Consider the following 25,436-nt stretch of genomic DNA (forward strand, 5'->3'; position numbering starts at 1 on the left):
CACTAAAACTGGACAAAAATGTATCTTGGTCTGATTAGTCTCCTTTTTGTCCTAAAGCTGCAGATAGCAGGCTCAAATCTATGGTCAGAGATGATGTTTTCAGTACCACAGTTGACCTTTTCTAGAAGCAAGTCACGTTAAGTCAGGTACTGCAAAATTATTTTGAAGTCCACTAAATATGAAGCCACAAAGTTTGATTCTTTTGACTCAAAATAGAATCTAAAAAGGACATTATTACATCTTCATGACCACCACCACATTGTTGTTATATTTTTTTTCAAAGTCATGGTAGTCTTAGGTGCTTGAAGGCAACTCTTTTTTTAGGTCCTTGAAAATGATATCATCGATCAGTCGCCTACAGATATATTTTGAGATCCCATCTGTTTCAACTCCCATTCACATCTAGATGCATCTGACCCTAATAACTCTCATGATAACAGCATAAGTCAAACCTCAGGTCTACTTCCAAGGTGACAACTCCACCAGGGTTTAACTGGCTGAGAATCCCATCAGCTGTTAAAACCTAAAACCTCTTGGATGAGAAATTGGCAAATTGTATGAGTGCAACACCTATACCTGCTAATTAGTGCTAATTAACTAGATTTTCTCACCCAAACTGAAACAAAAGCTTCTTGGGCAGGCTGTTTTTAGCAGCGGCCAATATTATTTGTCAGGTAATTCAATTAGGCGGTTCAGAGGTCCAGTTCGTTGACTCCCATTAGCAGAGGTGAAGTCTACCAACTACCAAAGACAGAATAAACAGGAACATAGGAACATGATGCGTCTCACTGGTTGGTGAAGTCACGCTATAAATAAATCAAAATCAATTAGCAAGTGAACGAGTGAGCATCACCAGGATAACAGTCCTTTCTGACCAATTTTTAATTTGGCTACATCGTATGTACTGTCTATGGCAAATACCTGTGCATTCATCTGCTTGTGCCAGACAACTAACTCATCCAGGTTGATGATTCAAAACGTAGTGCCCTTTGTAGAGAAACTATCCGTAAAGGCCAGAAAAAATTTTTTATATCAGGCTATAAAGATGTTTTTGAAAGCTGCAGCTTTTTGCACATCTGTGCTAACTTGGTCAGTGTCTGCTTGTCCCACAAAAGCTCTGGACAAATGCAATCTAAAGTCATGCTATGGCTACAACAGCAAAGCAAAAAGAATGCTTATCAACATTTCTACCACATTAACAAGTAGATATGTCTGCTGCTGCACAATTAAAATTGTCCCAAACCTCTGCTCTGTGCATGTCTCAGTGCAACAAGATGATTGGCTTTCATATTTCTCAGCTTGGGCGTTGATTGACTCTTTGTGGTCTGGGACATTTGCCTGTAGATTTTGATTCATTATTATCTGAATACCATGTCTCCCCTTAAACGTTCCTGGTCATTCGCATGGTTTACAATCTCCTAATGACTGCTCTCAGCATGATAATGCACCATGTCACAAAGCCAAAAAAGTAATTTGAACCTGGTTTCATTAACATGACAATGAGATTATTGGGCTTAAGTGGCATCCACTGTAACGATGCACAGATTGCACATATGTCCGCAGGCACAGTGGTTAATCTGCATAAAAATTAACATTCTGAAAAACAGAGGATGGTTTGTGAGATGCATCATTAATGAGGAAAATATTAATTATGATTTCTAAAAAAAACATTTTTCATTTTTCATCAGGCATAAACTAGACTGCCATTCTGCTAGCTTGCACAATTTATAATTTAAAAACAGTGTACAGTTGCCATAACATCATATCATACTAACATATTGGATATCCAAATGAGAAATAACAGTAATGTGTGTTTGGGTGGGGGACTCTAAATTAGAGAAACTAATTAGTTGTGGTGTGTGGTGCGAGGATGATTTATGCATGCATGTGTATTAGGATGACACTGGACTTCTCTCAAGCCCCCCAGGCACCAGCAGATCACCTTTTGTATGTAGCAGAATGCACATTTACTGTCGACTTTATTTGGTACACCTTGCTAGCGATGGGTTTGAACTCTTTTTGCCTTCATGACTTGCGTAAATCTTCATGCACAGATTCAACGAGATGCTGGAAAAATCCCTCATGAACAGACAGAGATCAATATAAAATCAGTTGATCATCAAGGTTTTACGTTCATTTCAGGACACCATCCTTTGGCTGTTTCACCTCAGTCTGTGTCAACTGACCTTTAATTTGCCTCTCTGTTTTTAGGCGTGGTCCGTGTGTCCCTGGCAGACATGGACCGCGAGACCAGAGAAAACTACACTGTGGTCATCCAGGCGAAGGACATGGGCGGGCAGCTGGGGGGGCTAGCCGGCACCACTACTGTCAACATCACGCTCAGCGACATCAACGACAACCCGCCCATGTTTGACCAAAGTAAGCAACCCTCTGCAGATGTTTTTCTTAGTTTTATTGATTTTCTACCTGAACCCATATCAGCCTCGAGGAGGAGCAACATGTACTTTGTCTCAGCAGCTATGAAACAGCAGCGTGTGATATACTGCAGGAAAACTTCGAAAAGAAAAAGAAAAAGCCTCTGAGTATATACAAACTGTGCAGCTTTGAGCTATGACTCCCTGAGGTAATGAGGGCTGAAACAAAGCATTACTTTAAATGTCAGAAGATATTCTTCCAGTGAGCTGATTTGTCCAACCAGCAGTCCACAAATTAGCTCTTAATTTTTATCAGACAAATGACTGAACTAAAAGGAAAAACAAACAACCATTTAACTTCTACTGCAGTAAACACTTTTTTTAATCTTCATAAGAAGTCCTCTTTTCAAAGTTAAGTTTTGGAGTCTCTGGAGAAAGCTCAGATGTCGTTCTTTAGGAAGACCTTATCATGCAGTTTTGTATATTTTTATGGTTCAGCATAATACTGATACTGTTTTATTATTTTTGGTAAGAAGTAGGATTAAGTCTCGATTTTGAGCCAGTTGGTGTTTTTGCTTTCTGGAAGCTTGGCCTTAAAATGATGCTGACTTTACACTGAACTCTGCCTTGTGCATTATAGTACAGCCTGAGCGTGCTGCAGCTGAGACAGGCCAGGAACCCAAACTCAGAGCCCTGAAATGGCCCTGAGATCACTGTTTAGTTTCAGGGTTGACACCTCACTCGTGGTGTGCTTTGTGTATTTTTAAAACTGCCCCCAATAAGAACTGTGCAAAACTATTCATCTCTACATCTATCCACTTCATTTCTCTGGAGAACCCAAGCCATTAGCCCCTCTGTCCACTTCTAGCCACCAATCCCCAGTCATTTACCCTCTGGCCTCCTCCCTCCCTCCCTCTTCTCCTTCTTCCCAGCCACCAGACGCCCCATGCTGTCTCTTTCAATATACCAATTTCTACTTCTCTCATTAGGTCAGGGGTTTGTCTAACTGTCTGCGGTCATCTCGGCTTGGCCGACCGGTGGCTTCGCTCTTAGACAAAGAAAACACCCAGCGCCCACTTCCTCCTCCATCACCAGTCCCCAAACCAATTAACGCCATCACTCTGATGGAACTTTGATCGGTTGTGAAGAGCTTCAGGGATTCCCCGTCCGACAAACACAATGTGCAAGCGTTTCGCTTTAAGGCTGCGGGGAGCTCCACAAATTGGGCAGCTGTCACCTCTTCTTTGAGGTTAAACGGTAGATGAAATTCAAGCCGACCCATGAGACAGTAGATAACCCAATTGTGAGGCGTTCATGGAGCCATTTATTTCATCCGGCTTGAGATGTGGTTTGGAGACAAGAGGAGCCGAAGAGGTTTGGCTCCCTCTAGAGGACTGAAAAGTGAACCCGTTTGATTACACTCATGTTAATCTGTGTCTTCAGGGCTGTACCAGATGAGCATTCCTGAGTCGGCTCCTGTGGGGTCGGTGGTGGGACGCATCTGGGCGAAGGACAGGGACATTGGGGTCAATGCTGAGATGAAGTACAGCATCATCGATGGGGATGGAAGGGACACCTTTGACATCAGCACCGACCCTACAAACCTCTTTGGCATCATCACAGTGAAAAAGGTACAGACTAAAGATCTGTGATAGAGATAAAGATGCTATTATGATATAGATATTAACTATCCAATTTCTTTTTTTTTTTTTAAAAAGAAACAGTCCATTTTTTATCATTTACAAAAGGCTGAAAGCCTTCTTTGTCCTACACTCAAAAGTCCCTTCAGGAATCTATCAATTTAATTTCACCTTGAGTGAGGGAAAGATCACATTCTTTTTGCAGCATCTCTTCAGTAAATTCAGCACTGAAATAAATACTTAATATTTATTTTTTTATTTTGAGCTGGACAGTTCCTAGCAGATAGGCCCAGCGTTTGCTGATTTTACCATGAAATACCAGCAGTTTAACCTTTTAATCTCAATCAACGTCTTAACCCCAGAGTTCTTTTTTAAAGGTTTAAAATCTTTTTGTGTGTTACCCCATCAGCCGCTAAACTTTGAGATCAAGCCAAGCTACACTCTAAAGGTGGAGGGAGCCAACACCCACTTGGATCCGGCCTTTCGCCACCGCGGGCCCTTCAAGGACGTCACCATCGTGCACGTGAGCATAGAGGACGTGGACGAGCCCCCGCTGTTCGACTCGCCGGCATACTACGTCGAGCTGCCAGAGGACGCAGAGATCGGGACTATGGTGAAGACCGTGTCAGCGAGGGATCCGGATGCTGCCAACAACACTGTGAGGTGAGGATGACAAATAAACCACTCCAGATTTTGTGTGCTTCAGTAGTTTTGCAGTTTTACTGCAAACATGCTTACTGTGCAAGAGTTTAGTCTACATTTTAAGCATTTAAATAGGTCAATAAATACCCTTGATACGACAAAAAAAACCACCTCAAAGGCAAAGTTTCTATTTTTTGTGATAATGCTCCAGTTATGTGCTTCGTATGGTTTGATTTAGCAGAATTTCTGTGCAGATGTGTGACAGAAACAATCTGCTGAAAGTCCTCTTTGTTGTTTCTACTGGCTTCAGATTTTATGCACCAACACTGTAATATATGTAGATACAAGATGCTTGATATAAGGTGTGGCCTTATCTGGATGTGATGCTAGCAGTCACTGTCTAAACATGGACTGCACAATCTGTATCTGAGGATTTTTTCTCCATTCTTGGATAAGTGTAGCCTTCAGTGGGTGCAAAGGTCACTGATTGAGCCTGATGAAGGCATCAACCCAACATGTTCAGAGACACAGGGACTAAATGGTGGCTAGAGAAGTCTGTATATGGCACAAGCTTAGGTTGGAATGCCTCATCTCGGTAGCTCAGATTCCACCAGAAACAATCAGATCAGGTATGGTGCTCTCATGGATATGCATGCCAACATCCTGCATGCCAACAGCCCAGCCTCGATCAGCTTCTGAGACCACTGGCTTCAGAAGCAGTAAACTGAACCAATTCTGAGATGCATCAATGAGTTAATTTGTGTTCGGCAAACAAATTATCCATCCCACCATTGACTAAAACCAGTCAACTGGAACCAAGACAGACTCACAGAATGTGTTTGGGTTCTCTCAGAGATTAAACTTATGCACTGAGAGGTGAATTTAAAACAGAAGTTAAAAAAAAATTCCCACTCTTCACCTTTAAATATGGATATTTTTTAAGCAACTCTTCTATAAGCTTGGAAACTTATAAACCAAAATGTATTTAAAATATGTCGGTAATTTTCATTAATTTCATCACAATTTTACAAGCGTTGTCAATTCATTAATTTAATAATGTAATAACTGCAGTCTATCTGGAGCATCATATTTAGTTAAATCTGCATTTTCATTAGTTTAAAGTAAAATAAGAGTAAAGTAACCTGTTTACCAGCAGGGGGCAGCATCACAACACAACTCACAGCTGGCTGCAGCTGCAGGCTGATATGACTGAGCTCCCATTTATCCACATGTATGTTCAGAGCAGGACAGCTGACACGAGATAGAGGACTAATCTGTGTAACAACCAAAGACCACGCAGAAGTAGAGACGCTGACGACGTATGTCATTTATTTCAGTCTGGTTTGTGCTCAGGTAGAACAGATGTTGCGTGGTGCGTTGATCGTCCAGACTGCACCTTTCATAAACTAATTAGACATAAAGCCTTTTAATTAGGCTATTAATCATCTGAAGGAATGAGCGGCTGCGGGGGTGACTGAGTGCTTCACACAAGCTGCACCTCGTCCCAGCTTTCCCTTTTTTCCACCTCGATCAGGGTGAAAAGTAAAGATGTAGATGACTCCTGTGTGTGTTTGCTGCTCACTTCATCCGTCTGCACGGACACTCAGCAGTTTAACCCGAGTGCTGTGTCAGGGTTTTCGTCCTCTTTCACTCATAGATATTGACTTCTATTGTTTCCCCCTTCACTGACAGGTAACACGTCATGCAACTCACCTGTATAACAGTACTGCAAGTCTTAAGTCATCCCCCATTTCTTCATATTTTGCTAGTGAGATGAGGAAATAGGTGATTTATTTAAACATGTCCAAATGTACATGGACATACATGTGCATACCTGCAACACATGCAAAACAAAACACAGAAAATATTTACAGAAACAGTTTTGAGGATCCTAATGAGCTTGAGAGTCGATTTCTGGTAGGAGCACCTTTATTTTTCAACACAGCCTGAACTGTCTTAGGAAAGCTTCCTTATCATTTATTTAAGTAGTCTTTAGGAACAATTCTCCAACCTTCTTGAAGGAAAAGCTCATCTTTGGATGTTAGCTACCTTCAGATGACCCCAAACTTCTTCTGTAATGTGGAGGTCCGAGCTCTGAGGAGGACAATCTACGACTGATTGTGTTTTTCTACCCGGGTATGATTTTACTGCACTGGCAATGTGTTTGAAATCATTGTCATGCTGAAAGATTTAGCCATTACTAATGAGATAGATTCCAGATGGTGTTACATGTTGGATACAAATCTGACTGTACTTCTTTGTGTTCATAATTTGATCAATTTTGACAATTTCTCCTGTCTGTAAAGTGGGCTCAAACCACCGTGTTTTACAGATGGCTGTGAATGTGTATGAATGTTAGACAGAAAGCACTTAAGGACAGAAAAAAGTGTCTGTATGAATAGGTGAATGTGGCAATGAGCCATTTCTTCCTTTGTCCTTCATTTTCACAATCTTTTAAGGACACTGCCATGCTTAGATATATCAGGTTTTCAGCTAAAAGCTCTTCAAGAATCATCTTGTTGGTAGAAAAATTCTATTTGACAGTTTGACATCTTTCATACATTCAACTAAAGAAATGGGGAAATATGTTTATGCGTTTTTGCAACAGGCTGGTAGTGAAAAAGTGGCTAAGGAGGTGGTGGTTCTTTGCTAAGTGCTCTGTTATGTGTAGATGCAACACTGGTTCATCCCTTCAGTTAGATGCCTTTTTATCCTTGAATGACTCATAGGTCAGGATTATATGGTTTTAAAATATTCTTGCAAGGACTGGACAGAAAACAAGTGAAAAAGCAGCCAATGTCCAAAGAAAAGCCTGGAGAACTATTGTTCAGGACACATTAAAAAATACTCTCTTGGCCTAGAGAATGTGTTTTATTTTTGGTTTTTTTAAATGAACCTCATAGCAGAAAACAGATTTTTTTCTCCCCCCCATTTCCCTAAAAACAGCCCTTTTGTTTGCTGTTGAAGACTGAGGCTTCTTAAAATCACAAGATGCAGCCAACGCTCATCAATGAGGTTACCATGTACTGCTGCGACTGAAGTGGCTGCGGTATTCTGGAAGTTCTTAGTACAAGTTCAAATGCATCATTCTTTACTGACTCACTGTTATAAAAGCCTGCTATTTATTGACAGTAAAAGTTGTTTTTCTTATTATGGCCTAGTAATGAGGACCAGGAGACTTCTCGCACATGTCTGTCTATGATCAGTAAAAGCTGAGCTTGTTCACTTGAAGTTCTGAAGCTGTTGAAGAAGCTTGTCTCCAAAGAAAAGAACAGAACAAACAGTCCATCTTCTTTTTAATCAGCTTCTTTTTAACACTTCAAAACAGGAAAGAAAAATTTGTGAAACTTCACAATCATTGGTTAATGATTTGTGTTCAACTCTAACACTGGATAATCCTCCTTAATGACTTTTAGAGTAAGAATTTGAAAATGAGCTCAATGTTTTATTTTATATGGGCTGACACAAGTGGCCGAGTTTATAAAGTAATCCTCGTTTACTGATGTGACAGAGAGACTAGCAAAAGTAACTCTAAGACTATTTTTTTGCTATGGGAGATCTACAGGTAGTCATCCAAGGTTTTGATGATTAATAAAAGACCCAATCACGACCATCAGCAGAAAACTGATTTCTAATATCTGGAAGCAACAGGATTCAGAGCAGCTGAAGTTGCAGTCTGAAAATGTCGTGTCACTAAAATCTTCAGGGCTGGACGAGCGTCAGTGAGAGATTTTCAAAAAGCGAGTTTTGGCAATGGGAGCTGCAGATAACTGAGGAATCGGCTGTTGCAGCAACAGCAACATCAGATGGCAGATAACAACAAGCAGCAGGTGACCTTCAGTGTCTCTGTCTGCCTCATCTGTCATCTCTCCGTCCTTTCTGCGCTGCAGCGTGACTGGCAGATACATCTGTATGCACTCACCTCACACTTTTTCACCTGCTTTTTCACACACACTGCCCCCTCCCCCCCTCCTCAGGACTGTGGACCAGTGATATTAATAGAGATCCTTCAGGGAGATCCTCGCCAGCGGCAGACATGCCAATCACGACCGTTTCCTGTCGGCAGTCAGTCAAAAACGCGCACAGCGAGCAAGTCTGCAAGCACAGTCTGCTGCTAATGCCTCAGTGTGCCAGCAACAGACTTTTATTAAACATTTGATATCTGCATCTGGTGATGATCACAACAGCATGTGTGTTAATTAGTCATTTAAAGGCAAAAATATTTCTTCCTTCAGTATGTTGCCTGTGTCAGTATGATGTGATGCATTTAATGCGCTTCTACGAGACAAATAAAACTGGTCATATTTATTAAAAGAGAAGACTTAACCAGGGCAAGTTCAGACTAAAATATCAGGATTTGCAGCAGTGAAAAACAAAGCATATGACAGGTTACATGAGGAGGAACTGTGGTACTACATGAAGAAGTTATGAGTGGGAGAGAAAGTGGTGCTAGACATGAACATGGACAACGAGAGAGTGATAAGATGTGCAGTACGAGTGACAGATGGGTTCAAGGTGGGGGTAGGATTACATATATAGATATCTGGTCTGAGCCCCTTATTGTTTGACAGGTTGACAGATAAGGTCAGATACAAGTCTACGGTGAAGACTGGTGTTTGCAGATGACACTGTGATCTGTAGTGAAAGTAAGAGAGCTGCAGAGGTGGAGGTATGGTCTGGAGAAAAGAGGAATGAATGTCAATGGAAGCAAGACACAATACATGTGTGTGATGTACAGTTAGTGAAGGTACCCGAGTTTAAAAACCTCTGGTAAATGTAGCCGCTAAGACTGGTGGACCTAAATCTTCACCACCACGTCTGGTATACATACAAGCGAAAAAGGGGAGTGGGTGGGTCAGCGCTCAGGGCACAGAAACTAAGCTGGCTTCAAACACCATTTATTTCCATAATAAAAAAAACACAGCCAGAGTCACAAATACAAGACAAAATTCCCCATATACAATAAAAGTAGTGTTGCAACCCGCTAAAAACCCTGCCGGCAGAAATAACTATACAATATTAAAACAAGGCTAAAACATGTTTTCCATATACTAAAATTACTCTCCCATAGTCCCATAATCCCACAGTCCAGCCACACATGGGCGAATGGTCCTTATATGAAGGAGACAGGAGAGGAACTTCTCTTCCAGTATGGCAAAACTCGTCAGCAACAGACCAGGGAGGGGGCTCCTATCGCAGACCTGTCTCCTCCTGACAGCGCGTCGCCGCACAGTCCCGCCCCACTCCACACCTGAACACGGCCTCCCTCGTCTCACCGTCAGATGCAGGCAGAGGGGCATCCCTGCCCTGTTGTGCATTGCAGCCATCGCCACCCACTGTTGCCGTTCCTGCCGTTAGGACTGGATCGCCGAACAACTCGCGGCGCCCCACAGTCAGGCAGCAGTTCGTTCCACACACATGCGGGGTTGCACGTGTTCCTTTTTCGCCTCCTCACCCTTCGTGCGTCACTCCTCTCTCCTTTGTCTCTGCGCTCACCATCCCCTTTAACAGGGCAACCTGGCGGCTGATAGGCCACCTTGGGGAACGCCCCCGCCTCACAGGTGCCTACAATTATCTGTTTAGTCCACAGTGGGTTAAAGGAACATGGTACAACATTAACACCAATATAAATATGAGGATAAAACCATGCAGTATAAATATCAATAAACAAACATGCAATATAAATATCACTATAAAATCATGCAAATAAAATCAACACTATGTACCAATACACAGATTGATAAAACATAAAAACACAAATTTCCGCTGTGTGACATAAACAATCCAAAACAATGGACGATGCACAAAAGTGATGAAGGAGAGGGTGCTGGCAGGGTGGTGTGGGTGGAAATGAGTGTCAGGAGTGATTTCTGACTAAAGGTTAGCAGCAAGAGTGAAACAAGCAGATAGAAGGTCGAGCTGGAGGTGGCAGAGCTGAAGATGCTAAAACTTTTATTTGGAGGATGTTGAAGATGGAGCTGCCAGACAGGAGGAAAAGAAGAAGGCCTCGGAGGAGGTTCGTGGATGCAGTGAAGGAGAAGATGTGTTATATCTGCGTGAATGCATTGCTCTCAAATCAAATTATAAAAGTTCAAAATAGCACAAAAGTGGGTTTTTCATAAGCTATTATTGATCATCTGTGCATGCTAGTCTTGCCTCAGCATATGAGAGATTTTCTGCTCAATAAGTGCTGTCTAGTATTCACTGCTCCAATATAACTGCAGAAGAAAATCTTACGTCACTGACGCTCTGTTATACCATCATTTTAACGTTCCTTTAAGGAATTTAACAGAATACAGTTTACTTTCCTTTTTTTCCTTATGTTTGGAAAAAATGAAAGTGCAACAACATGCAAGTTATCATCAGATCACAGATTTACACACATATGCTTGTTTCCTGGTTGAAACACACATTTGCGGCTCTTCCAGGTGAGAGGAGAGCATGGCAGTGACAGGTGAGCTCCATCTCTGTGTGAATAAACTGGTTTATGCTCCACAGCCTGGAAGAGGATGCGCTCTTCATCCCTCTCCTCCTGTGTGTGTGAGTGTGGCCGGTTGTTGTTGTTGTTGCTGCGTGTCTCTCTCAAAAGAGCGTTTCTGGAAAATGGCCCACGGTGGCAGGAAACGAGCCAGGGCGGCACTCTGCAGGTCTCCATGTCCCAACATGTTGGAAGTTTGGCAGAGGATGCAGATACTCTGATTAAGTCTTATCTGGAGCCTCTTCTCATAGTTCCCTCAGGAGTTTCCAGCCTGCATCTTATCACACACATCCACGCGTGGGTCACGCACTGGATTATGTGTGCTTGCATGCATTACCCTATGAACCACTTAAAATTACACAATGGTGCATTTTATTTATCACTGTTGTCATTATGTCATCATCTTGTGTCACCAGGTACTCCATCGACAGATCCAGTGACCCCGACAAGTACTTCTACATCGAAATCACCTCCGGGTCACTGATGACGGTGCGCTCGCTAGACCGAGAGGAAGTCGGCTGGCACAACATCACCATCCTCGCCATGGAGATGAGTACGTCTTATACACATGCAAATAAAGACACATCTGGCTGTAACTGAGTTCTGCTTTTGCTGCTTTTATGCCATTACAGTGTAGTCTCTATTTAAAGACTAAAGTAGTTTTTGAACAGCATGTGCATCCATAGGTGGTATGGGAGCACTACGTGACACAGATTAGTGCTAACATTTCAAAAATATAGAAATCAATCATGCATACAGTTATCATAACCTGTAAAACTGCAGCTCAAATTTAAATAACTGTTTGAATTTAAGGACTTAACAGCAGAAAACTGTGAGATTCATTCAGCGGCTTTATGCAGAAAACAGAAACAAACAGGTGGATGGAGTAAACTTGAATGAACGCAGACTGACTGATTTTTGAGAACAGCTCTTGCAGAGTTATGTAACGCTGAGCAGGAGATGCCCCGCAGAGCCGCACACAGCTGGTAGCCCCGAAAGTCACCTTCACCCCTCCTCCCTTTGCTTTGTTTGTCTGTTTGTGCCTTTGTTTGGTAGACACACCTTAAAGGAGATGGTAATTGAATTAATGACTAATTAAAGAACTTCCCGCATGGTGGCTAATTAAAGATGTGACGGAGACGGAAAGAGCACAGAGAGGAAGAGGGAAAAAATTTCAATGTACCGGAACAAAGCAAAGCTGACGATAAAAAACTTTCTCTCTACTTCACAGTCCTTATTTTCACTTCATACTTTAAAAATGAGTAGCTTTTTATATGTTGCTGTAAATTCAAGAGCAAAAATAACGAGGAACTCACATGAAATTGTAACTTTATAGTTGTGATATAAGTATTTTTAGACCTGTGGACATAAGATTACTGAGATTGAGCCATGTTTGTGAAAGGTATGTGTGTTATGATGTGTCAACAATTTTACATTAGCTTCTTAATGACAAACTTGTGTTACTTGTAATAATGTAATTGAGTCCAAAAACTGCTAAATGTCCTAAATTAAACACAAAAAGCAGTCGGACACTAACAATACTAGTAATTAAAAAGGTGATTATGTGAGAACTGAAAGCATTAAGTGAAATTTTTTTTAAGAATTTTCACAATGTGTTTAGGATAGAGTCAACACTTTGTTACCAAAAGTGATAATTAATTTGGAGATTGTGTCAGAACTTTAATTTGTTACACAGTGTAGTTCAATTTGAACTAAACTAATTCGTAGATTATTAATTTACCAAATCTTCAACTTCAGCAAAGTTGGAGCACGCTCACTGCAGTGAATATTAAAGCACAGTAAGACCACGTGGAGCTTTGACCTCGAGAGCTAATCTCACACCTCTGATGGATGGATCATGTGATGAAAACTGAGAAAGTAGTTACTTTGCACTAATTGTGTTTTCACAGCTTATTACACAGCTGGTTAGGGTATGCAAATGGCAGGCTGTAATGGGGAATAACAGGACTGTAATCTGTGAGGATCCTGCTGAGCTCCTCCGTAAATCTTTTACAGCAAACATGCTGCACCTTAGGATTTCTCAGAGTCATTTATCTCCGTCCATCAGCCTCTGACCAGTTTGCGTTTCCCTGCAGATAACCCCACACAGATCGCAAGTGTGTCGGTGGCTGTGAGGGTCCTGGATGTGAATGATAATCCTCCGTCGCTGATGCACTACCTGGAGGCGTATGTGTGTGAAAATGCCAAAGCAGGGCAGGTACGGAGACACCAGTTTGCATCAGTGTTTGGAATAAGTCCCTGTAAGTCATTAATGATGATAAAATACTTGTATAATTTATATTCTGGTGCTCTTAGAGTAAAATCTGAGACACATTTTATACCACCCTTACCTGTACTCCAGAAAAACACATTTTTCTCCACTACATAACATCTGTTCGACTATCATTTCTTGCTGAAAGTGAAATAAGCCATTAGCAGATTTTAAATATGACTTTCATGTCTGTAATCCAGCTGATCCAGACCGTGACAGCAGTAGATCCAGACGAGCCGCTTGGTGGGCAGCACTTCTACTACAGCTTGGCTCCAGAGGCCGTCAACAACCCTAACTTCACCCTGAAAGATAACCAAGGTACACGTTCGGTCACGGTTCTGTGTCATGCACGAGTTTTCCATGCAGGCTAATTTGATTTCTAGTGAGTTGGACCAGTAAAATAAGATCGCTGTTTCTCCTTATCTATGGAAGAGCAGCATCCACAGTAAAATATGTAGTATGGAAGTATGCAGCCCAGCAGTAAATATTCATGGTTTTTACATTTTAATGCAGTCGTGGTAAAAAGCAAGTACAGCTTCCTTCTGTTCTAAGGTCTTATGAATCAGGACATAATTAAAAATAATCTGCAAGTCAAAATTTTTAAATTATTATTAAAATACAACCTCAAATGAACTGCAGCATGTGTGTTTTTTTTAACAAAAACTACACTGTATCACCGCTTCTTTTTTCGGCCAGTCTGTTGTAGAGTTGCTGCTGTATTTGGGATCATTGTCCTGTTGCATGATTCAGTTTCGATGAAGCTGCCAGACATATGGTCTCAAAACTGGCTCTAGAATACTTGGAAGTGGAGGCAGATACTCTGGAGTTCATGGTCAAGTCAAGTACTGTAAGGTGGCCAGGTCCTGTGCCTGTGCCAAATCATCACCCCTTCACCACTTGGTATGGGGCGTTAGTGCTGGCATGCTGTGATTGGTACTTGCTGTACATTATAGCAGACATCTCCACTTTGGTCTTTTCTGTCCAGAGGACATTAATGCAGAAGTCTCGTGGTTTGTTCAGATGCAATTTTGCAAACCTAAGCCATGCTGCCATGTTGTTTTTTAGAGAGAACAGGCCTATACCTGGCAACCCTGGCAAACTAACCATCTTCCGTCTTCTCCTAGTTGTAACAGAATTTTAACATATAGCATGTTAACTGACACCTGTACAAATTGTTAAAAACCCATCTCAATTTCATTGAGCATTGCACAGTCTGACCTTGGGTTGAGTTTGCTGGGATGTCCACTCCTGGCAACTTCCACTTATGAAGAATCTCTCATTGCAGAATGACTTCAGATTGTTTGAAAAAGATTGTGTAACTTTTCCAGACTAATGTCCAGCGATAGTTGCTTCTATAAGATCATTGCAGATGTCTTTCCTCTTTGGGTATACTTAGTATTCACCACACATGCTGTGTTTTGGCTTCATTTTTCCTAAATCAGTTATGCAAATATGAAGTGTCATTTGTATTTATCAAATTTTAGAACTTGCTAAGGACTTTTAATTCCTTTCATTAAAACACACAATTCACATTCTTATGAATCTTCATGTTCTTGATATTGTTAAAGATGATTCTTCTCAAATATCTTCATTTACTTAATAAAAAATATAATGAAGGATTCAGTGTTTCTCCATTATAATTACATTCTAGGGGCGTGGGGAAGGGAATGCAAAGCAGAATTATATTTATAGTAATTTAGAACAATCAGATAATTTTGCTAACTTTTTCTCCCTCAGGCTAGACAGAAATATTGCACTAAAGGATATTTTAATACATAATTTTAACTACAGTAACAGCTGTAGAAACCGTGGGAGATGATCAAATGTATGTGAGGCTATTAACTCATTCACTGCCAGCGATTGGCAGTGAATGAGTTAAACCCATTGACTCATTCACTGCAATTGACGGCTATAGACGTCAATGGCAGTGAATGAGTTAAAACTCTTTTTTCCTGCTATATATTGACAGTAAAGATCAGTGTCTTGAAATAAGCCTCTGTGAGTAATAGGTGTGATATTTAGTAGCTTCAGTCGACATTTCCTCTTCACAGCTGTGCTCGTCTTCAATTCTCACCACCATCCCATGACTCCTCCGCGTGTTCAGTTACCCTGAACGCAGCACATACATGAAACCCTGCTGCTATCAGCTACCTCACACTAAGCATCTTATTGTTGTATTTCTGAACACTAACTTGATCTTTTTGTGACCTCTGTGTTCGCTTCCAGACAACACAGCGTGGATCCTGACACGCCGTGGCGGTTGGTCACAGCAAGACCAGACCGTCTTCTATTTGCCCATTTTCATCTCGGACAGTGAGCAGCCGGTTCAGAGTAGCACCAGCACGCTGACTATACGTGTGTGTAGCTGCGACCAGGAGGGCAACGTCATGTCATGCAACGCTGAGGCCTACAGCCTGCCCGCCAGCCTCAGCAGGGGGGCTCTGATCGCCATCCTGGCCTGCATTTTCGTCTTGCTGGGTGAGCTGCTGTTACGATGATGTGCAAATAACCGTGTCAGCTAAAAGCTCACAAAGCCTAAGTTTAGGTGACACACATAAGTGCTGCTGCCCTACATGGTTTATTATTCTTACATATTAAAGGGAACGAACGTTTGAGTTTTAATATAAAGAGAGTGCCAAAAACTGCAGTTCCTGCAATGGCCACTTGAGGCTGGCTCCATGAGACAAGAACCAATGCCCTTAGACTTCCATGCTAACATGCCAAATTTTAAGCATATTTACAGTCTGCTACAAAACAAGATTTTATTATCTATAGTGAATTCAGATTAATGACCTAAACCTACCTGAAATTAAAGGACAAAGCACTGAGAATCTGTAGTAAAACCTTCCACTATACTTACCCTGAAGTGTCCTGTGTAACAAGTGAGATTTAAAGGGATAAGGGTTAGGCATGTTTAATATTTGTGAATATTTATAAAATGTTGCGTTTGGTCTCCATTTTGTGGTTTTATCCTTGAGTCCTGCAATCGCTGTTTTAAAAAAGAAAAACATTGGTGAAACAGTTGTCCCTGATTTGTCCAATCATGCTCTGCACAAACTGTGAATGTCATGTTGGAAACCCAGCACGACGAGAACCTTTTTCTGCACCGAAATCTTCACGGTTCGTCTCATTTTGGACGCCTGTCTGATTGACAGGTCAAACGTGAAGTGCACAAATGCAGAAAGACATCATGCAGCTGCCGTAAACTGCTGGAATATGTGGCTGGAAAACATTTTCCAAGTCAGACCACATTTTAATCTCCTGTTGTAGGATGTGAAAGAACCAGCTGAGGGCGAGCCTCAGGGGTAGGAGCGGGCCGTGATTAAAATCACTGCCGCACTTTGTTTTACACCCTGACCTTTCAGCGAGTCGGTGTGCTACTTTAAATATTTGTGATACCCCCTCTGAAGAAGGTAATCAACCCTGAAGCTGAACTTAAAAAGCAAAGTGCGCAAAATATGCAGCCTGCCGAGAGATCTTAGATCACCCAAGACGTGACACAACACAACAGCCGAAGGCTAAAAAGTCTGTTTGCAAAAAAGGAGGCATCTCCCAGTGTGACATCAGCATTGTAGGATTAAATATGGATTTATTTTCTCACCCTCGCAGAAAGTCTAGCATTCATTAGCACCAGCTGCCCTGTAGCATCACACTTTCAGTTCCCCAGGGGACGATACGGACCCGCTTTATCTCTCCCTGCAGACCTGTAGCTGCGGGTAGGAGGGCTCAGCAGGTTGACTCGCTCTGCTGCTCTGACAGGCAGCAGTAAATTTTCTTAAAACATCCTTGCTCGCCTTCTTGTGAATTTTATTTTTTTCCTCGTAGATGCAGTAATTTTGGTTTTGATGGCACAAGCGTTTCTTCTTGAACACTGTTGATGTATTTGAGCTGAAGGGTTATGAAATAGTGTTTTCTAAAAATATCTTTATTTGAGCTTTGTATCAGTTGGTAATGTTTTTATACTTGCTCCTATTCCCAGAGTTAGTTAATTATTCATAGATATGAATAAGTAAGTTGAGTCCTTATTATAAAAGTTAAAAATCTATGCACTCCTTCAAATATTCCAAAGCCATCCAGCGGCCCCATTGGAGCCTTTCTGGACCCCCGGCCTTATGTTTGAAAACCCCGGTCTTGACCTTTTGCCATGAGCTATAATAGACTGTATATAAAAGATGGGAGTCTATAGAGCCACTAGAACTTCAATTGTTGGTTTGTAGCTGCAGAGGTCGAGGCTTGGTTTTACATTTTAACATTAAAACACCAAGAATTTTAAAAATGAATAACCGTGTCTGTCACAGCATTTACTTAAACCACTGATTCCTTATGGCCTCTATACTCATTCATTTTTTCCCTTTATAACAGTGATGATCCTGCTCATGCTTTCCCTGCGGACCCATCGTAAGAAGCCCTACCTGTGTGACGAGGAGGAGAACGTGCATGAAAACATCGTGCGCTATGATGATGAAGGCGGTGGCGAAGAAGACACCGAGGCCTTCGACATCGCCGCCATGTGGAACCCTCGTGAGGCGCACCACCATCCGGGCAAGATGAGACAGGACATGCTGCCGGAGATCGAAAGCCTGTCCCGATACGTCCCTCAGGCATGTGTCATGGGCGGCGGCAGCGGGGACAGCAATGTTCACGGATACGTGCTGGCGAAGCTCCTGGAAGCCGACATGGACCCGTGCGCCCCGCCTTACGACTCCCTGCAGACGTACGCTTACGAGGGGGAAGGCTCTGTCGCGGAGTCCCTCAGCTCGTTGCAATCTGGAACCTCAAACACCGACCATGAGTACGACTACCTGAATGACTGGGGGCCTCGCTTTAAAAAACTTGCTGAGATGTACGGCGTGCTGGAGACAAACAGTCCTCCACTGTGGTAGGACGACGGGGCCTTTTCCTTTACAAACGGACGTATGAAAAGATTTTTTTTTTTAAAAGACACAGAAACAACCAAGAAGTGACAACAACAAAGCTGAGATGTACTCATGGCCACATCCATGACTGTTAGAAATCAAAATCCTGCCGAAGCCTCTATTCTCCACAGCCTTGAAGGCCTGCAGCAGGTTTTAAATCTACCCCAGAGACGGGCTTCACAGGCAGGCCGAATCTGGCAGCCTCTTGGGGGCCAAGCTGAGGAACGGCTTCAAAGCACACGCCAACTTCAACTGCCTGACCCAGCCACAGGCAGAGCCCCTTCGATTCAAGACGCCGAGCAATTTATGCCAGAGATGGGCTTGAAGAATCAAAGCGAGGAGTCGTTGCTGCAGTCGTGTTTTTGTTCCATCCGTGGCAGGTCTTAATTTATTTCTTTGTTCCACTTGCTGTATTTATATGTTCTGCTAAGTTATTTGGGTCCTTCAAGCCGAGACTGTACTTTAAGCCTCTGCCATGCGAGGAAATCTTCAAAAGATCACGCATACGTTGTAACATACATGATGTAACTGCCTTTGTTTTCAATCCGTGTGAGAAGCTGCATCTCTAAATGTCATATGACGTGCTGCGGAGACGGCGATGTCGTAGTCCCATGTGGGGTTTCAGAGTTAATATGTTTACTGTATTATTGTTTTTGTACCATTTTTAAGCTCTTTGTATTGTAACTCCAAAACATAAAGCAGGTATCCATTCATTAGGATGAGAGGGAAGCATTTTATTAAAAAAATGAAATAAAATCTTGGATTTGTCTTAGTGGATGTTTAAATCTCATCTGAGACATGTGGCACAGCGGAAAGGACTACATGTGGACAAACGCCCGACCGAGTCGCCTTTCATTTTGGATCCACCGCCGTGCCAGCCGGAGTCTGGTGGCAACGAGGCTTGATCTGTCCTGTTAGAGATACCGTGTTGCTTTTCTGTCCCCACACAAATGTGGCTTAATCCTCCGATCCTGTGGACTACAGAGACATTGAGAACCTGCATCAAGTGCCAACTGTAAAAAGGACAAATGAAAGACATTTTAGAAGAAGGAAAGAATAAAAAAAAAACGTAAATCACACACAAACACCAAAAGGATTTTCCAAACTGGGAGAGATGTGGAGGTAGATTTTGATAATTCAATTGGATGGAGTTTACTTGAAATCTATGTTGTGAGTCATGCTACAGTAAGTGGTATGTGAATGTAGATATATTTTGTATTCTTGGTAATAAAAAGTCAAAAATGGGTGTTGCCTGCCTTCTGGTCTTCATGTTTCTTTGTTTCTGTGCACTGAGGCTCAGTGGGTAATTCTGACTTGCACAATCTCCCATTATGCAGTGCAGAGTCCAATAAATGAAGAGTTGCATGACTAAAGGCAGAACGTTCTGTCTAGTCTCTGCAAGTCCTGGTCTGGACTCTTCCATGTGCACATTTGAAAAGAAAACCTGTGGAACAAACAAGCGTCAGCTAATCTTTCATGGGTCTCTTAAAAAACGGTGGAAGTATCCACCATGATGTCATTCACTGGTGTGTCAAGTCCCATTCTGAACATCTGACATCACCATCTTAGCTCTTTTAAAAGGGGCGTATCAAATGAGGGCTGTCTTTTTCTCCTAAATCTCCCACTTTTTTCACAAAGTTGCCTGTGTCTCCCTTGGGAAATTGCCACTCTTCTCATTTTCTAGTCAGGTTCAAATTTTGAGGGAGGGGGTTCTGCATCCTCATACATTTTCAATGTTTTCCTTGTATATTTGTCAGTTTTTGCATCAAATGCCTTTGCTGCTTTCTTCTTGTTGTCATTTGCTTCCATCACTATAAAGTTGCCACATTTCTCTATCATAATTTGAAGGGTTTTTTTCTCATAAAGTTGCAGTTTTTTTCCTCACATATTTTTCTCTTCCTTTAAAGTCACTTTTTTTTCCCTCTCATAATTTGACATAAAGTTTTTTTCTTGTAAATCCATCACTCCATTGTCCAGCAATTTTCTGGTTTCTGGATTGAAACCATTAACCAAGTGGCTGGGTGGGGTCATTTAGGATTTAAGCTATATTTCTGTGTACTATTGTGAAATTAATTGCAATAATCTTTTACTAAATCAGTCTTTTTTCCCTACAACTATTTTTGTGTTGTTCTAATTTGTAATCACTATATTTTCACGGCCAAGAACACTAGAATCAATTTCAGAGATACCCTTAAATAAAACTAAAGCAGGCATGCAGGACAGGCTACTTTAAGGGATTTTAAGGGCACAATGTTTGAGGCCCAATTACCCTCTGATGCTGATCTCTGTGACTGTTTGATTGGACAAACAGTTGGTAACTTTTGGAGGAAGGTCCACTTTCAGTCAAGTTTGGTATAAAGATCTAGCAGAATGCTAAAAATGATTAAAAGCTATAATTAATTAAATTACAATAATTTAGATAGTAGAGGTAGTATAGTCTAAATACTAATAGAGACATTTGAAAGCATATTAGAGCATAGTAAATGACCCTGATGTGTAATTTCTGTCAATAAAATAGTTTGGTTGGTTGACAGTTAATGTACTAAAGAATCTGAGAAGCGACTTCCAATGAAAACTTTCTAAACTGTGACATCATGCTGGAGTGCAGTGGCATACAGGTTTCTGACCAGCCTCTTTCCTTGTGTTTTTCTGTAGTCATCTTTGCAGGTGTAGGTTCAATATCTGAGATAGTTAGGTCACCTGCAGATGGCTGCCTCCTTCCTCTATCACATATGTTGGGTCTGTGGGTTTCTCCTCTACAACATTTTTGCATACTTTCAATTCCAATTTACCTTGAGATGACACAGTTTAAATAAAACTGAATTGAGCCCAGCCCGGGCAGCACGGTGGCACAGTGGTTAGCATGTTAGTTTGCTCGTTCTCCTCATGGTTCCAGGGTTCTGTCTGGTTCTTTCTGCCCAGGGTGTACCCCGTCTCTTAGCCTATGGTAGCTGAGAAACGACCACACGACCACGATAAGGATAAGCAGAAGAGAAAAAACAGATGAATCCAGTCCACATCATAAATACGCTTGTGCCAGTGGTCAGAACAAGACTTGCAGGGAGCAATCTTTTTGTAAACATGCCCCGTGAAGCGACGATAACAGTGGAATGAGGAAGACAACAAAAAGTTCCTCTCTGAGCATCTTTGTCAGCGTAATTTGGAATAATAAACTGCTTCTTTGGGCGGCGAGGAGCATTATGCAGTCCCCCGAAGTGTGACAGAAGTGTAAGTCCCTGAGAAGATAAAGCAGCTATTTAAAGTTGCAATCATATGCTAAATTGTCCTCTAAAGTGTTGCTGCAGATGATTCGCTTTTCATTACAGTTTCTCTCAAAGCGCTTAATTTGCTTGACTTATTTTGTTTTGCAGCGATAATGCTCGGCACTGATTAAAAGCTCATCCCACACACCGCCTGCTGTACCTGAGCCTCCAGCCTCAAAAATCGTTCCATCTGATTGCTCTCACTGTAACGTTTACATGAACCAATGGAATATTTGCCAATGGGAAATCAATCAATTATAAACAAGAGGCTCCACTGAATTGCTAATGTCAATCAAAATGAAGAGAAAGGAGAAGCAAAACTAAAGAGGAGGGAGGAAGATGAAGGGAAATCAAGAAGTGGACGTTGAGAGAAAGGAGAAAGTGATAATCTACACCTCAAGGTATTTTCCACTACTTTAAAATTTCCATTTGTGTTGTCAAAACAAATAACAGAAATAACTGAAATCAGTGGCTCTGGCTTACCTGCTGGGTGGCACTCAACAGTGAAATTGCACAGCAGATGAGCCTGCAATATTTCTCGGATTTAAATTTAAACTTGAATGAATTCATATCCTCTTCACACTGAGCAGAATGCTTCAATTACACAGCGGGGGTTTTCTCTAATTTGTCACTCTTTGTTTCAGCATTCAGCACTCAACAAAGGGTTTCCAAATTTTTTGTTCTTTCCCTATCTTGCATCATATCTCTGCTTCAAAATAAGTGTTTTAAACTATCGCGACAATCCAGTGCAGACTTTGAGGTAGTGGCTAAATAGCTGCCGCATACAGAAATAATTAGCAAGCATTGAAAGTGGATGAAAAAATGTAAACAACACCAAATCGAGGTTATAACTCTAATACGCCAAAGCTACTCAAGATTCAGATTTAATGACAGAAACAGACATTTGTGGCAAAAATAATAACAGATTATTAAGGGACTCCCCGAGGAGGGGTAAATTGACAGGAACAAAATTCAAAATTTTCTCTTTTGTTTTTTTTTATTTGAGAAAAAGTGGCAAACATATAGAAATAAAGTAACAAATTTACTGTCTAGTAAAGCTAGCTACTCTATTACCACACAACTTATCAAAATCCAATCACTTCTGGCGTCAAGAATTTAAGAAAACAATAACATCTTTCAGAGGTAAGGGGCTTTGTAAATTCTGGCATGTATTTTCAAAGACAAGAAGGACGCTCCATCACTTCTCACTATAAATATGCAGTCAAAAACATCTGTCAGCACATAAAACTCATGTCTTCCAGTCTCTTTCCTCCTCAGTGCCCTCCTCTACACTTTGCCTTGTTCTGCAGCATAAATTAAACTAACAATCCCTCCAGCCTCTCCCATTCACAGGCCGCCTCCTCCTTCCCATTTGCCCCACTGCCAGCCTCTCCCAAGGCCATTTCCAGGCCGAAGTCATGCCATCCGAAAGACACTGAGGGGGTAATTTGTCTTAAGCTCCACTGCTCTTTCTAACAGACGACAGAGCTCAAACGGTGGAAGATAATAAGATGGCTTCCAGCTCTAATCCTGCCGAGGGTAAACTGCAGCAGACCCACTGAATCATCCCCTATTGCAAAGTTTAAAAAAAACCCACCACACACACACACACACACACACACACACACACACACACACACACACTACGCTCTGCTGGAAATTAAGGGGCGGAAAGAAAGGCAAACTCCAGGCCCCTGGAGAGAAAAGCAGGTCCGACCCATTTGACATGTAGAGTCAGAGAGCGAAACATATACAGACCCAATCGCTGCCGGGCTGCCTCCCTCTGATCCCCTTATCTCTGCATCTCCACCTCCTTTATTCACCCACAAGTTCAACTCTTAATCTTTCTTTCACTCAAAAGTCCTACATGTTTTCCATTACCTTTTTTCTCCCCCTCTTTCTACATCTTTGTCTCCCTTCCTCGGCCCAGCGATGGGTTATTTCCACTTTATCTCTTTAAGCTGCAGCAGAACATGAGCTTTTGCCGTCAGGGTGTTTTGCTCCTGAGCGGCACATCATCGCCGTCTCAGAGGTTTAGAGGAACTTCACACTCAGCTGAGGATGCTTGCACATAGTTTTACTTCCAAGCAACAACCTGCTGATTCCTCGTAGCTTTTATTTTTCTAGCTGTTTTTCTCACATTAAGTTTGTGGAGTTTATTGGCCATTACCACAGGGCCTGCTCCCACCCTTCACATAGACAGCTACATTAACTTTAACATTCAGCATGTTGCTGGTGAACCATGCAGGACTAAATCATGTGCTAAATAAGTATGGTTTGGGGAACCAAATGTTTCTCACCCTATGATGGCAAACAGTGAGGTAAATGTGAACTAAACCCTGCTGCTGGCCTGGGGCTTGCACCAAATAGGGTGAACGTACTTCAACATATTCAGGATATATTTATCCAGCTTCATTTATCCTATCAGCCGAAATCAGGCTGAGCATAAAGGTCGTTTCCCCAACGTTCATCAATTTAGCTACCCGTATGTTTACATGAAAAAGTAGCCACAGGAGCAGCTGACCAACGGGAAACATCTAGCAAACATTTAATACAACATAATATAAGTAAAAGCAACACAGCTGCTGCAGTCTGAATGTCTTTGAGAAGAATAGTATTAAGTGCTGTTTAAATATGTGTGACCTTTAAGCAAAAGCTACTATATCAATAAAGTTGAGACTATTTGAAGCCAAACAAGAAATCTATCCACCCACATTGGCAGTAGGCTAAAGCACAGTATTCCAGGCGTTCTTCTCCCTGCAATCCTTTCTAGTTCCTTGTGGGAGGTCCTGAGGTGTTCACAGGTCAGATGATATATGCATACATATAATTTCTCCAGTGCATTCTGGGTCTACTCCAGGGATTCCTAGGAGCTGAGTATCCCTGCAAAACCTCTGAAGGGAGACAAGTGCCGCTTAGTCTTCCTGTCATTTCCCCAGATCTCATAACCACGGATGAGGGTTGGAATGTAGATGGATTTCACCTTTCAGATCATCTCTCATTTTAGTATGACAGTCTGGTACAATGCCTGCATCAGTGCTTCAGTTTAGTTCACTGGTCTAAGATATACTCCACCTAAGATCCCAAGACCCTCAACCCAGAGGAATGTGATCCCACAGTTCCCAGTTACAAATCCTCTCCACTGAACTTGGATTCAAGTGTTAGAGCAATCGACCAGAAAAGGGTTTTTCCTAATCAATATCCCCCGATCTTTTAAGACATCCTGGTCTGGAGAAGTAAGCTTTGGTAGGAAGTGAAACACCTTGGTAATACTGAGTTACCTCAATAACGCAAAGCCTGCCTCATATTACAGGCCACTGGAGAACATTTGTAAGTATTTTTGAATTTTAGAAAGTCTAGCCATACAACACCACATTGAATACTCATTACATTAAAAGATACATTTTTAAAATAAGAATTTGTCTTTTGCTGGATGCTAGACTAAAGCCATTATTGATTGAAACATCAGTCTGATAACACGAGCAGCTTTTTTAAGACCAGCTCAAAGTGAAAGCTTAAGCTTTAGTGTCTTGCATCTTAGAACCAGAGATGGGCAGTAACGCGTTACTTGTAACGCGTTACTGTAATCTGATTACTTTTTTCAAGTAACGAGTAAAGTAAGGGATTACTATTGCAAAATCGGTAATTAGATTACCGTTACTTTCCCGTAGGAACGCTGCGTTACTGCGTTACTAAAACCGTGATTTTTTTTGCGAGAATGTCTCATGACAGTGACGTAAGCAAGTGCGACGTTGGTGACAGCAGCTGTGTGCAGATCAACAATGGATAATATATCGAGTGCGGGAGAGAGTATGAGCGTGCAGCGTTTAAAGTGTGGAAGTACTGACCT

The 25,436-nt window shown here is 41.8% G+C and overlaps 1 protein-coding gene across 5 annotated transcripts in view; it reads left to right on the plus strand.

Annotated features, from left to right (window-relative positions):
* LOC113029391 (cadherin-20) overlaps positions 1 to 19,568 on the plus strand; it is a 94,840-nt gene extending 75,272 nt beyond the window's left edge. For all 5 annotated transcript variants that reach the window (XM_026180240.1, XM_026180239.1, XM_026180241.1 and 2 more), the window contains 8 exons: positions 2,212 to 2,379; positions 3,819 to 4,006; positions 4,425 to 4,678; positions 11,552 to 11,688; positions 13,232 to 13,353; positions 13,608 to 13,725; positions 15,634 to 15,885; positions 17,770 to 19,568. In XM_026180240.1, the coding sequence (XP_026036025.1) occupies positions 2,212 to 2,379; positions 3,819 to 4,006; positions 4,425 to 4,678; positions 11,552 to 11,688; positions 13,232 to 13,353; positions 13,608 to 13,725; positions 15,634 to 15,885; positions 17,770 to 18,290 (1,760 nt within the window). In that variant the 3' untranslated portion in view covers positions 18,291 to 19,568. The remainder of the gene's footprint in view (positions 1 to 2,211; positions 2,380 to 3,818; positions 4,007 to 4,424; positions 4,679 to 11,551; positions 11,689 to 13,231; positions 13,354 to 13,607; positions 13,726 to 15,633; positions 15,886 to 17,769) is intronic.
* Positions 19,569 to 25,436: the final 5,868 nt, after the last annotated feature.

This window comes from Astatotilapia calliptera, chromosome 9 (genome assembly GCF_900246225.1).
Source record: "Astatotilapia calliptera chromosome 9, fAstCal1.2, whole genome shotgun sequence".
NCBI classification, from domain to species: domain Eukaryota; kingdom Metazoa; phylum Chordata; class Actinopteri; order Cichliformes; family Cichlidae; genus Astatotilapia; species Astatotilapia calliptera.